Genomic DNA, 12536 nt, shown 5'->3' on the forward strand with positions numbered 1-12536 from the left:
ATTTTGTTCATTATTTTCTGGCTGTTTTGTATTTTGTTTCTTTCCTCCTCTTTTGCTTTTTTCCTCTGTGATCTCATAATATTCTATGTTGGTATGCTTTTATTCCTTTCTTTTTATCTTCTGTGTATTTACTATAGTTTTTTAAATTTTGTAGTCACCATGAGGCTTACATTAAAACATCCTATAACAGTCTATTTTAAGCTGATAACAACTTAACTTCCATCACATGCAAAAGCTCTACATTTTTACACTCCCTACCATATTTTATGTTTCTGATGTCACAATTTATATCTTTTTATATTGTGCATCCATTAACAAATTAGTTTAGTTATAGTTTTTTTTTTTTAAATATTTATTTATTTATTTATTTATTTTTGGCTGTGTTGGGTCCTCGTTTCTGTGCGAGGGCTTTCTCCAGTTGCGGTGAGCGGGGGCCACTCTTCATCGCGGTTCGCGGGCCTCTCACTGTTGCGGCCTCTCTTGTTGCAGAGCACAGGCTCCAGACGTGCAGGCTCAGTAGTTGTGGCTCACGGGCCCAGATGCTCCACGGCATGTGGGATCCTCCCAGACCAGGGCTTGAACCCGTATCCCCTGCACTGGCAGGCAGACTCTCAACCACTGCGCCACCAGGGAAGCCCAGTTATAGTTATTTTAAGTACTTTAGTCTTTTAACCTTTATACTAGAGTTATAAGTTATTTACCTAGCACCATTACAATTTAGAGTATTCTGAATTTATATACTTACCTTTACCAGTTTGTTTTATACTTTCATATGTTTTCATGTTACTAATTACTGTCCTTTTCTTTCAGCTTGAAGAACTCTGTAACATTTCTTGTCCAGCCAGTCTAGTGGTGATGAACTCCTTCAGTTTTTGTTTGTCCAGGGAACTCTCTCTCCTTCAATTCTGAAGGACAGCTTTGCTGGGTAGTGTATTCTTTTTTTTTTTTTTTTTTCTGGCTGCGCTGGGTCTTCGTTGTTCTGCACGGGCTTTCTCTAGTTGCAGTGAGCAGGGTCTACTCTTTGTTGTGGTGCATGGGCTTCTCATTGCAGTGGCTTCTCTTGTTGTGGAACACGGGCTCTAGGTGCATGGGCTTCAGTAGTTGTGGCACGCGGGCTCAGTATTTGTGGCATGCAGGCTCAGTAGTTGTGGTGCATGGGCTTAGTTGCTCTACAGCATGTGGGATCTTCCCAGGCCAGGGATTGATCCCATGCCCCCTGCACTGGCAGGCAGATTCTTAACCACTGCACCACCAGGGAAGTCCCAGGTAGAGTATTCTTGATTGGCAGGTTTTTTTCTTTCATCAGTTTGAATACATTGTCCACTCCTTCTGGCCTGAAATGTTTCTCTGCAAAATATGCTGAACAAGGGTTCCCTTGTACATAACAAGTAGCCTTTTTCAAGCTGCTTTTAAGATTCTCTGTCTTTAACATTTGACAATTTGATTATAACGTGTCCTATTGTGAATCTCTTTGGATTCTTTTTAGGTATGTTTTGAGCCGCCTGAATCTGGATGTCTGTTTCTTTCTCCAGGTTAGGGAAGTTTTCAGTCGTTATTTCTTGGATAATCTTTCTGCTGCTCTCTCTCTCTTCTCTTTCTGAGACATCTGTATTATTTATATGTATTCACTTAATAGTACGTCATAAGTCTTTTGAGCTATCTTGACTCTTTTTATTCTTTTTTCTTTTTGTTCTTTTGATAGGGTAGTGGAAATCACCAAATCTTCAAGTTTACTAATCTTTTCTTTTGCTTTAGCTAGTCTGTTGTTGAACCCCTCTATTGAATTTTTCAGTTTAGTTATTGTATTCTTTATCTCTGATTTCTCTTTGGCACTTTTTTATATTTTTAAATTTTTGTTGTTGAAATTCTCACTTTATGCATTGCTCTCCTGACCTTAGTGACCATTTTATGACCAGTATGTGGACCTATCAGATAAATCATTTATCTCCATTTCTTTAAGATTGTTTCTAGAGATTTATCTTGTTCTTTTGTTTGGAACATATTCCCTTATTTCTTTATTTTCCTTGACTCTCTGTGTTGGTTTCTACACATTAGATAAAACAACCATCTCTCTTAGCCTTGACAGACTGGACTTGTGTAGGAGGTGAGCCTAGTCAGTTAGCCCACCTTGAGCTCCTAGTTGCCTCTCAAACCTTTGTGATTGTCCAAGCCATACGACTACATATATATATTTTTTTCAGATTCTTTTCAATCATAGGTTATTACAAGATACAAATGCTATGCTGTACAGTAGGTCTCATTGTTTATCTATTTTATACATAATAATGTGTATTTGTTAATCCCAGATTCCTAATTTATCCCCTATTCCTCCTTTCCCCTTTGGTAACCATAAGTTTGTTTTCTATGTGAGTCTGTTTCTGTTTTATAAATAAGTTCATTTGTATCTTTTTTTTAGATTCCGCATATAAGCAGTCTTTCTCTGTCTGACTGACTTCACTTAGGATGATAGTCTCTGGGTCCATCCATGTTGCTGCAAATGGCATTATTTCATTCTTTTTATAGCTGAGTAATATTCCATTATATATATATATATATATATATATATATATATATATATATATATATATATATATATATATACACCACATCTTCTATATCCATTCCTCTGTTGATGGAGACTTAGGTTGCTTCCGTGTCTTGGCTATTGTAAATAGTGCTGCTATGAGCATGGGGGTGCACGGATCTTTTTGAATTAGAGTTTTCATCTTTTCTGGATGTATGCCCAGGAGTGGGACTGCTGGATCATATGGTAGCTCTATTTTTAGTTTTTTTTAAGGAACCTCCAAACTGTTCTCCATAGTCAAGCCACCATCTTTGTTCTTAGTGGTTCCCAGTAGATGAGGATGTGCCAAGATCTGTCAGTGTATGAAAGACATGGGAAATGCCACGTGCCTGTTCAGGTTCCCAGAGGACTACTCATTGCTTCCCCTTTCAGCCCCCTATGCAGGCTAATTGGAAGCCTGACATTCAGGCAGCAGCTGGGAAAATCAGGACATTATATGTATAGTCTAGCACCTATCAGGAAGAAACTGGGATCTGGGTATTTTTGTTTACTCCCTCTATGCTGAGCCAGAGAGAATATTTGGGCACACAAGCACTCCCACAGACTAGAACCACCTCTTTGTTTCATGTGGTCCTGGGGGACTCATGAATGCTGAGCCCCATCAGTTCCCAGAGCTGGGTAATTTGGGAACCTGTCCCTTGGGTAGCAGCCATAATAGTTGGGGTGCTAGAAGTATGGACAAGTTCCTTCCAGGGAGAAGCTGGTGACTTGGTTTTAGTATTGGAGTGAGCCATGGGGAGACAGTAGAGGATGTGCCCACCAGCTCTTTTGGGCTTCCAGGAGGATCCCTGTCAGTTCCCACATGCAGGCTGGTTAGAAGCCAGAACCTCAGAAAGCAGCTGGAGAAGTTTGCAGTCAGATCACTTCCAGGGAGAAACTGAGGGATGGACATTTTTGTCTGATCTCTCTGAGCAGAGCTGGGAGTTGGGGGGTTGGTAATAGCCATGGAGAGTCCTCATGTACCCATTTAACAACTGCTTATTTACTTGCTATAGTTTTGTGGGATTTATGAATGCAAGCCCCATTGGCTCTCAGAGCTAGGTCATTTGGGGACCTGTACCTCAGGTGGCAGCCTTAAGAGTTGGGGCACTAGATTTGTGATCCAGATTCTTTGTTCCCCTGGGCAAAGCTTGGAGTTAAGGGTTCCCTCCGAATTGTAAAGTGCTACGCCAGGGGCTGAGTTTATGGGGAGAGTGTTTCTCAGCCTTTCCTTCCCATCTTGATGTGGTTTTTTTCTGTCACCAGTGTGTAGGAGTTACTCAACTAGTTTTTGGATTTCTCTGAGAGAAGATTGATTCACCTGTTCCTGTATACTCAGTGCATCCATGGGAGGGGGAGTCAGGAGCCTCTTATGTCACCGTTGTTTAATGGGTACAGAGTTTTAGTTTGTGCCCAACAATGTGAATGTACTTAATGCCCCTAAATTGCACCTTCAAAAAATGGTTAAAAAGACAAATTTCATGTATATTTTACCATGACAAAATTTTTAAAAATCCACAGTGAACAAAATATCAAAATTGCCCTGTCACATTACTAATAGTGTCTTTGGATGAACAAACTAATTAATTTTGTATTAATAACAGAAGTGTTAATTTGTAGATCAATATAATCCAGTTGGTCAGTTTTTCCCCTCTGTGGTAGAATGCTTGTGTCCTGTATAAGAAATCTTTGCCTTCCCCCAAATCATGAAGATTTTCCACTTAGTTTTCTACTAAAAGCTATATTGTCTTATTTTTCACATTTAGATCTTCAGTCTATCTAAAATCTACTGATGTGTGGTTTGAAGTAGGGGGTCAAGGTTCTTTTTTTTCTATATGAATATCTAATCAACTCAGACCATTTTATTGAAAAGACTATCTTTTCTCATAATAGTACACACTCAGGTGTGGGTCTGTTTCATTAGTCAGTTTGTCCATTTTTGCATGAATTAGTATAGCCAATGAATGCCTTAATTAATGTAGCTTGATATTTGGTAGTTTTAAGTCCCTCAATTTTGTTCTCAATTCAAGATTGTCTATTTTATTCTATCTCTTTGTTTTTCCATATGAATTTTAGAATCAGCTGGTCAATTTCCAGGAAAAAGAAGGAAAAACTATGCTGAGATTTTATTTGTACTTGCATAGCATCGGTAGTTAAGTGTGGGGAAACTTGAAATAATTGAATATTGAACTTTCCTGTCTATGAACATATTGTATCTCTTCCTTTTTTAGGTGTTATTTTTCTCAGTAGTGCTTTATAGTTTTCAGTGCAGAGGTCTTACAAATCTTTAATTTATTTCCAGGTGTTTCATGCTTTTTGATGCTATTGTAAATGGCATCATTTTAATTTTCCTATTTGTTTGTTGCTTGCATATAGAAAAAAAGTTTTTAATATCAACCTTAAACCAGTGACCTTGTTAAATTTGCTTACTAAACCTAGTAGATTCTTCTATATTATTCACATATATATAATCATGTCGTCTCCAAATAGTGACAGTTTTATTTTTTCCTTTCCAATCCTGTCTTTTTATTTATAGCTGTTACCTCTACTTCTTCTTCTTCTTTATTATTATTATTATTATTATTATTATTATTATTATTATTATTATTATTATTCTGAGAAGGGCCTCCGATAAAATGTCAAAGTCAGGTGTTTTGGTCTTACTCCATCTATCAAGCAGAAAGCTTTCAATATTTTCCTAATGTTTCAGTTAGCCTTTGCTGGGACAAGCCACTCCAAAACATAGTGGCTTAATATAATAATGATTTATTCCTTCTCACCATTCTGTGAACTGGTTGGGTAGTTCTTCTGCTGGATTCAGGCAGGTTCACTCATGTGGCTGTTTGCATCTAGGCTGCAAGATCCAAGATGGCCTCACTCGCATGTCTTGCAGTTGATGAGGGCTGCTGGCTTGGGCATCTCCTTTATCCTCCAGGAGGCTTTTCATCCTCCAGTAGCTAAGACTGGCTTCCTTAAAGGTGTCCTAATGGCGGTGTTCCACGAGGCAGCTTGTCTTTTTAACAAACCATGGTTGACAATCGCAATTAGACATGGCAGCTAGAAAGAGGGAGAAAGCAAAACTAAAGACCTGAACGTCTATAGATAATTAGCTTATAAATAATCTAGTGTAAGAATCCTTAAAAAAAATTAAATGTCTGGGTGCTTTGGAAATAATCCTAGGTGTGAAGAAGTGGATGGAAATGTAGGAAATATGAAAAGGCACTTCACTTTTGTACAGTGGAATTATCATCTGGAATTAGGGAAGAATAGGAACTTCCCAGCCACTAGCCTTTTGAAAATATTTCTCCTAGTGAAGACTAAAAATACATCCCTGCCCCAGGCAAGCCCCTGACACAGTGATCAGTGGGCCTTTCTGGCACCTTTTCCATTATTTCAGAAAGTTGGATATAAAATTTAAAAAATTTTAAAAAGACCCTTTTAACTAATGCGTTATAAAATCAAATAGTTTTAAAGGTAGCTTTTGGATTGGTATAAACTCCAGTGATTTCCAAGGAGCCACGTGTCAGTCTCACCTCTGCTTGGGTGTTATGCTACTCTAACGTCAGGTTTCTAAGCAAAATATTTTATTCAAAACTTTTTAAGGGGAAAAAAAGCGTATTTAGTAAGTTGCCACTGCTTAGTGAAGAATCAAGGGAGAGTATCTTACAGATTTCTAATAAACCATTTTGATTATACCTGGAAAATCCCATCTTTAAAAATGAAAGTCTTGCTTAACCTTGAGACTTTCTCGTGTACTTATAAGGTTGATGTACTGAAAGTTGTGTGTCTGGGTTTTAAGAATAGTTTTGAAATCACAGCTAGTTCTGTATGTAGAGTAAAATGTTAAATATTCTTTCCTTCAGAAATCAAAGAAAGTCTCTTAGCAAAGTTCACCTCTGTAATGTAATGAAGAAAACCTCAAATCTTTTGATACAAACAGAAGGTCTACTGTAAAGATGTCATCTCTTCTATATGAAATTTCACTTCTTGGAATTATTCAGTTAAACCAAAGGGGAAATTGAAAGTTTAATGTTAGGGATATAGACCAATAGATAGACATATTTTAAGTTACTTTTATCATGAAATGTGAACAAAAAGAAAGACATTAGAATTGTGAGATTGATTCTCTCTTCTCTTTGGTGTTTTAGTCTAATAAAATCTATAGTGGGACTTTCGTGGCGATCCACTGGTTAAGACTTCGCCTTCCAATGCCGGGGGTGCGAATTGGATCCCTGGTTGGGGAGCTAAGATCCCATGTGCCTCTCAGCCAAAAAACCAAACGATAAAACGGAAGCAGTATTGTAACAAATTCAATAAAGACTTAAAAATAAAATCTATAGAATTCCTATATACGGTTATTATTGTTATAGCATGTGTTAAGTTTTCAATTGGTGCCATAACAAATTACCACAAACTTAGAGGCTTAAAATAGTAGAAATTTATTATCTCACAGTTTTGTAGGTCAGAAATCTGAATGAGCTTGGTCCTTTGTTCTTGGTCTCACAGACCGAAATCAAGGTGTGGGCAGGGCTGAGTTCCTTTTAGGAGGTTCGGGGGGAAGAATCCACTTCCAAGCTCATACAGGTTGTTGGCAGAATTCAGTTGCTTGTGGTTTCAGGACCTGAGGTTCCCATTTCTTGATGGCTGTCATCTGGCACTGCCCTTAGCTCCTAAACACCTCTCATGAGAAAGCCTTGCCAAAAAAAAAAAAAAAAAAAAAAGGCTTTTAGGACTTGAAGGAAGGGTCTTAACCCCTTGCAAGCCTTGCAGCCTGAGCTCTCAGGGTCTGTCAAGGGACATCAAGCCCATGGCTTTTTAGATGCAATGTCTCTTCTAGTTAGTTATTGAGTATTCAAGGGTTTTTAGGGTTGGGGTTGCTTATTTTATGCTGTTTCCATGGTCACCACCTTTCCCGAGACTACCGTGGTACCACTTCTAGGGAATCCTTGGTGCTGAAAGTCAGCGGTCCCCAACCTTTTTGGCACCAGGGACTGGTTTCGTGGAAGACAATTTTTCTATGGACAAGGGGTGGGGCATGGTTCAGGTGGTAACGCGAGCAATGGGGAGCGATGGGGAGCGATGGGGAGCGATGGGGAGTGGTAGATGAAGCTTTGCTTGCTTGCCTGCTGCTCACCTCCTGCTGTGAGGTCCGGTTCCTAACAGGCAGTGGACTGATACTGGTCCGCAGCCCGGGGGTTGGGGACCCCTGCTGTAAGTGATTATAGTTCTTTTGGCCAACCCTTACCAAATGTTGTGGTCTTTTAAAAATTAGAGCCTCTATTAGACAAGCTTGCTTTCTCAAATTTTTTAAAAGTGAAATTTATTGAACTGTATTTTACATAAAATAAAAAGCACCCATCTTAAGCGTACATCTTGATAAAGGTTTGAGAGAGTTATACATCCATGTAACAGTTACCACTGTCATGATATACAGCATCTCCTTCAACCTAAAAGATTTCCTTGCGCCCATTCCAGTAAGTCCTCACCCCCACCCCTCATCCTCCCTACCCTACCGCACCCCAGGCAACCACTGATCTGCTATTTGTCACCATACAATTGATTCATCTTCTCTAGAGTTTTATATATATATACACACACACACACACGATATATACACACACACTTTGTCTGGCTTCTTTTGCTTTGTGTAATATTTTTGAGATTCATCCATGTTGTTGTGCATATCAGTAGTTTCTTCCTCTTTATTGTTGAGTAGTTTTCTGTTGTATAGATACACCCCAGTTATCCTTTTCTGTATCACTAGATTAAATCTGCTAATATTTTGTTAAGCACTTTTGTATTTATGTTCATGAGGGATATTGGTCTGTCATTCTCTTTTCTTATAATCTCTTTGTCTGGTTTTGGTATCAGAGTAATACTGGCCTCATAAATTGATTTGGGAAGTAGTAGGGACATTTACCGCTATTTCCAGGTGGCTTTTCCTGGCCGTCTGTTGGGCATTACTTCTCCAAGAGGCCCAGAGATGTCCTTCAAAGAGCTCTTTTTACAGGCCCAGGGAAGACGCAGAAACCCCTGGCATTGCCCTCAGGTTTTGTGGCTTAGCAGCAATCCCCATTCCTGTTCAGGGTGTGGTACATCAGCAGGGTACAGATGTTCAAGTACTATATATAGAAACTCCCAAACCCTGAACTTCCAAAGAATTTCAGCCACCCTCTTGAGTACAGCTGCTTCTGCTGCTTTGGTGCGAAGCAGAGGCCACACTCCTTCCCTCTGGGATGATCTAGTGTAATCCCCTCAATCAAAAATGCAGTTTTCTTCTAAGAGTAGAGGTGAGGGAGAGGGAAGAGGCGAAGAAGGGATGGTGAGAGGGGTACGGTGCTCAGGCCTTCCTTGAGAGTGGAATGGGAAAAGGAGGCACTTTATTGTTCCCTTGTAAGTACCCAGAAACAAAAGTTCAAGAAAAAAGTTAGCTTTCCCCCTAAACACTCTCTAAAAGGCAAACCAAGGAATCTAACACATCATATAATGTCCATCCTCAACCATTTATCTTTTACAAATGTGGAGACTGTCTCTCATCTCTGTCCGCCAGAGATAGCCAAATGTTTGAAAACTATTATAAGGTTTTGGGGACCTGAAGCAAATATGATTGCTGCTGACCTAGGCTGATTCCTCAGATATCCTGAGTTGGCATGCAGATCAGGCTCTTAGAGTTCTGGCTAGCAAAATCAGGATAAGGAACACATTATGATGACTCCCAGCTCAAGACTGAGTTTACTGCATCGTGCTATATAAAATCTCATGTTCTTCAAGTGCCTTTTTGTTGATATTTTGGGCTAAATGTCACAGCAAGAATAATCATCCTCAATACATTTGTTATAATTCTTATTGTGTGAGTGTGTGTGTGTATACACGTATATATACAAGTGCAGTTATTATAGTTATGATTAAGGCATTAATATATTGAAGATGTAATACATAACATTTGAGAGTCTGTTTCCCTGTGCTGTTTGGGAGACTCACTAGACTCCTAAATGGGCTGGAACAAGTTACCAGAACCACGGCCATTCACAGAGACTCAAGGATGTCAATCCCCATTCCCAGGTAACTACATTGTAAACCAGACTTGTTGCTTGGATGGGAAACCAGGACTGAGTGGAAGGTTTATAAGAAAAATGGTTGTTTTGTTGGAGTGGTTGGAGTTTGACCTTGACTATAGAAAGATATTTGGCTGAACCAGTTCCCATGAGCCAAGGAACCAAGATGGTTCAGGGAGGCCATGTAGTAGAGGCAAGGAGGAGCGAACCTCAGGAGGGAGGAGGGAATCAAGACCTGTTTTAAAGAGTAGTATCGTAAGAGAATGAAAAGGACATAAGATGGAGAGGCAAGTCCCTAAATTCAGGTTCTGCCTCTACCACACTGTAGTTTTGTGGCCTTGGGCCCTTCACTTACTCTCTTTGGGTCTTAGTTTCCGCATTTATAAAAAGAAAGTTAAAGAGTTTGGTGATTAAATATGTCTAGATTTCAAATTCTAAAACTGTGAGGACATAAGGGTTCCTTATTTATGTTTTCTTGTTTGTTTGATAATGCTATTGGTAAAGCCATCAGCTGATCTGAGACATTATAAATGGAAACAAAGTTTATTTTGTCTCTGCTTCAACTAGAGGCAATGGTCAGGCACAGTAGAAGAACCTCAAGGAAGGGGCAAGAATCAGAGACTGCTCAACATTCATTCCTTCTAGAAGATTTTTCTCTCATTCTTTCAACGATTTTATGTTATTTAAGCACATGGTGACTTTGCTAAAGGAAGCTATAAAAGTCCTGATATCCCAAGATGTAAGCAAACCCCACAAAAATCTTGTAATTTTCCCTACTTATGAACAATAATGTAGGTCCTCTAAATGATTATACTGAGCATAAATATGGAAAGCTCTTGGAGTTGGCAGTGGATTGTTTGACCAGCCTCTCCAACTTTCAAGGGACCACTTTGTCTCCTGGGAACTGCTCCCCATGCATCCCCCCCATACCTCCCCACACCCATCCACCCATCCACCTAGCCTGCCCAGGGTGGACAGGTGTGTCTGTGTAACGTGGTCACCTTCTGGCTGCCTTCTCTTTGCTGGAACTCGGTTGATTTTGAGACTAAGAAAGCATCATGGAATCACTTCGGAGTAAGTTTTGCTTTGGAACTCTGAATTTTCGTGGGTTAATAAGGAGGAGGAATAGATTCGGGACTGAGCAGGGCAGAGCTAAAGACTTTCAAGGATTTTGCTGATCACCCAGCTTGCAATGTCCGGTGGGTCGTTGAACATACAGACCCACAGCTCCCCAAAGAAGGGCAGACACAGGGTGGGGGGCATCAGGGAAGAGGCTCTCTTTGAAGATGTAGGAACAGCTGTAGTCACCCAAGGAGAGTGGAAGAGGCCAAGAACAGACCCTTATGCAAAAAAAAAGAGGAAAAAAAGGCAACCAAAAGAGATGGTGAAAGATGGTTAGGGCTGTGGGCCAGGCCTGTGTCACTGTCCTTTGCTCTCGGAGGAGAAAGCCGGTGGCTCATTCACGTGTCCTCTGTCTGTTCTACAGATCACCAGTTTGCGATATTTTGTGCCTAGGATGTCAACATTTCCGGAATATATTAGTGTTCCAGCTTGTCTAGCAATCTGTCCACATGCACCATTAATTCCTAAGTAGGAAAGATAAAATATCTGGCCTTGCTGTGTCTGCCACATTTCCCATCCCTTCCATTCTGTTCAGATTGACGAAGGTACCCACTAGACCTTTTGGAGGGGATCCAAGAGGCTGGACAGCAGTGTCACAGCCCTGGTGACTTGCTCTAGGCCAAAGGAGATAGGTAAGTGTTAGAATTCATCTTCTGGCCTCTTGATTTCTTCTTCTTCTTTTTTTTGGTGGTGGTGGTGGGAATGGGCTCTGTAACTTTCCTCTTATAGGGGACCAAGAAAGGAAGGGCTTCTGGATCTTGTGGGCAAGAGAGAATGCCCAAGATTCAGATAAGACCTAGAGTTTTAGTTTCTTCCCTTGGGCTTCTCCCTAAATCTCGCCAAATTCTCACCAGTAATGAGATGGAGTTGGATGCTTTTGCTCCAGTAGAGCCTAGTAGCTTCCTCCCGTGTCCATGATACCAGACAGAGAAATATTTGTTTGGTTGAGTGAATGTTTTTATATTTCATTTTATCTGTTTCAGAAAATAAATGGACATAGTTTCAGTTTGAACTATATTCCTAGGCTTTATTTATGTAGTTAAAACCTAAGTTTAGGGCTTCCCTGGTGGCGCAGTGGTTAAGAATCCACCTGTGCCAATGCAGGGGACACGGGTTCGAGCCCTGGTCCGAGAAGATCCCACATGCCGTGGAGCAACTAAGCCCGTGCGCCACAACTACTGAGCCCACGTGCCACAGCTACTGAAGCCCGTGTGCCTAGAGCCCGTGCTCCGCAACAAGAGAAGCCACCACAATGAGAAGCATACACACCGCAACGAAGAGTAGCTCCTGATCGCCACAACTAGAGAAAGCCTGCGCACAGACAAAATAAATAAATTAAACAAACAAACAAACAACAACAAAAAAACCCCTAAGTTTAGTTTTGCCATTGAGAGGAAAAAAAAAAAAGAAATACTTGGGCTCAGTTCAAAATTCACAAAACGTGCAGCTTTTTGGTACACAGTATGGTTCAAATCCCTGGCTATTTCTTCTCAGCTGTCTCCTTCAGAGAGAAGTGGGGTAACATCTTCCCCTTTACTAGAAAGGCCTATGAAAAATTGGTTATTATTTATTATTCCTCTTCTATTTCTCTCTGCATAAAGATGAATATTCCTAAATTTAGTGAAGTCTTGGTAGATCTTCTTCTCCTTGTCATGTCCTTCCTGTTTTAGTTGTGATCTGGCACAACTCTTGTGGTCACATGGGGGGGTTCTTTTTCGGGCAAAGTGTTGCTGTTTCTTTTTCTGCTTGAGCGTTCAGGACGGAACCTCTGTAGTAATTCCCGAGGTTCTTGCCCT

The 12536-nt window shown here is 40.3% G+C and overlaps 1 protein-coding gene across 1 annotated transcript in view; it reads left to right on the plus strand.

The window, feature by feature from the left end:
• The window catches only part of LOC309624566 (uncharacterized protein), a 404937-nt gene that overhangs the window by 204441 nt on the left and 187960 nt on the right, over positions 1-12536 (plus strand). Inside the window, exon 6 of the mRNA XM_082382813.1 lies at positions 1487-1532. Coding sequence (XP_082238939.1) covers positions 1487-1532 — 46 coding nt within the window. The remainder of the gene's footprint in view (positions 1-1486; positions 1533-12536) is intronic.

This window comes from Balaenoptera borealis (genome assembly GCF_965194805.1).
Source record: "Balaenoptera borealis genome assembly, chromosome: 2".
Lineage (NCBI taxonomy): Eukaryota > Metazoa > Chordata > Mammalia > Artiodactyla > Balaenopteridae > Balaenoptera > Balaenoptera borealis.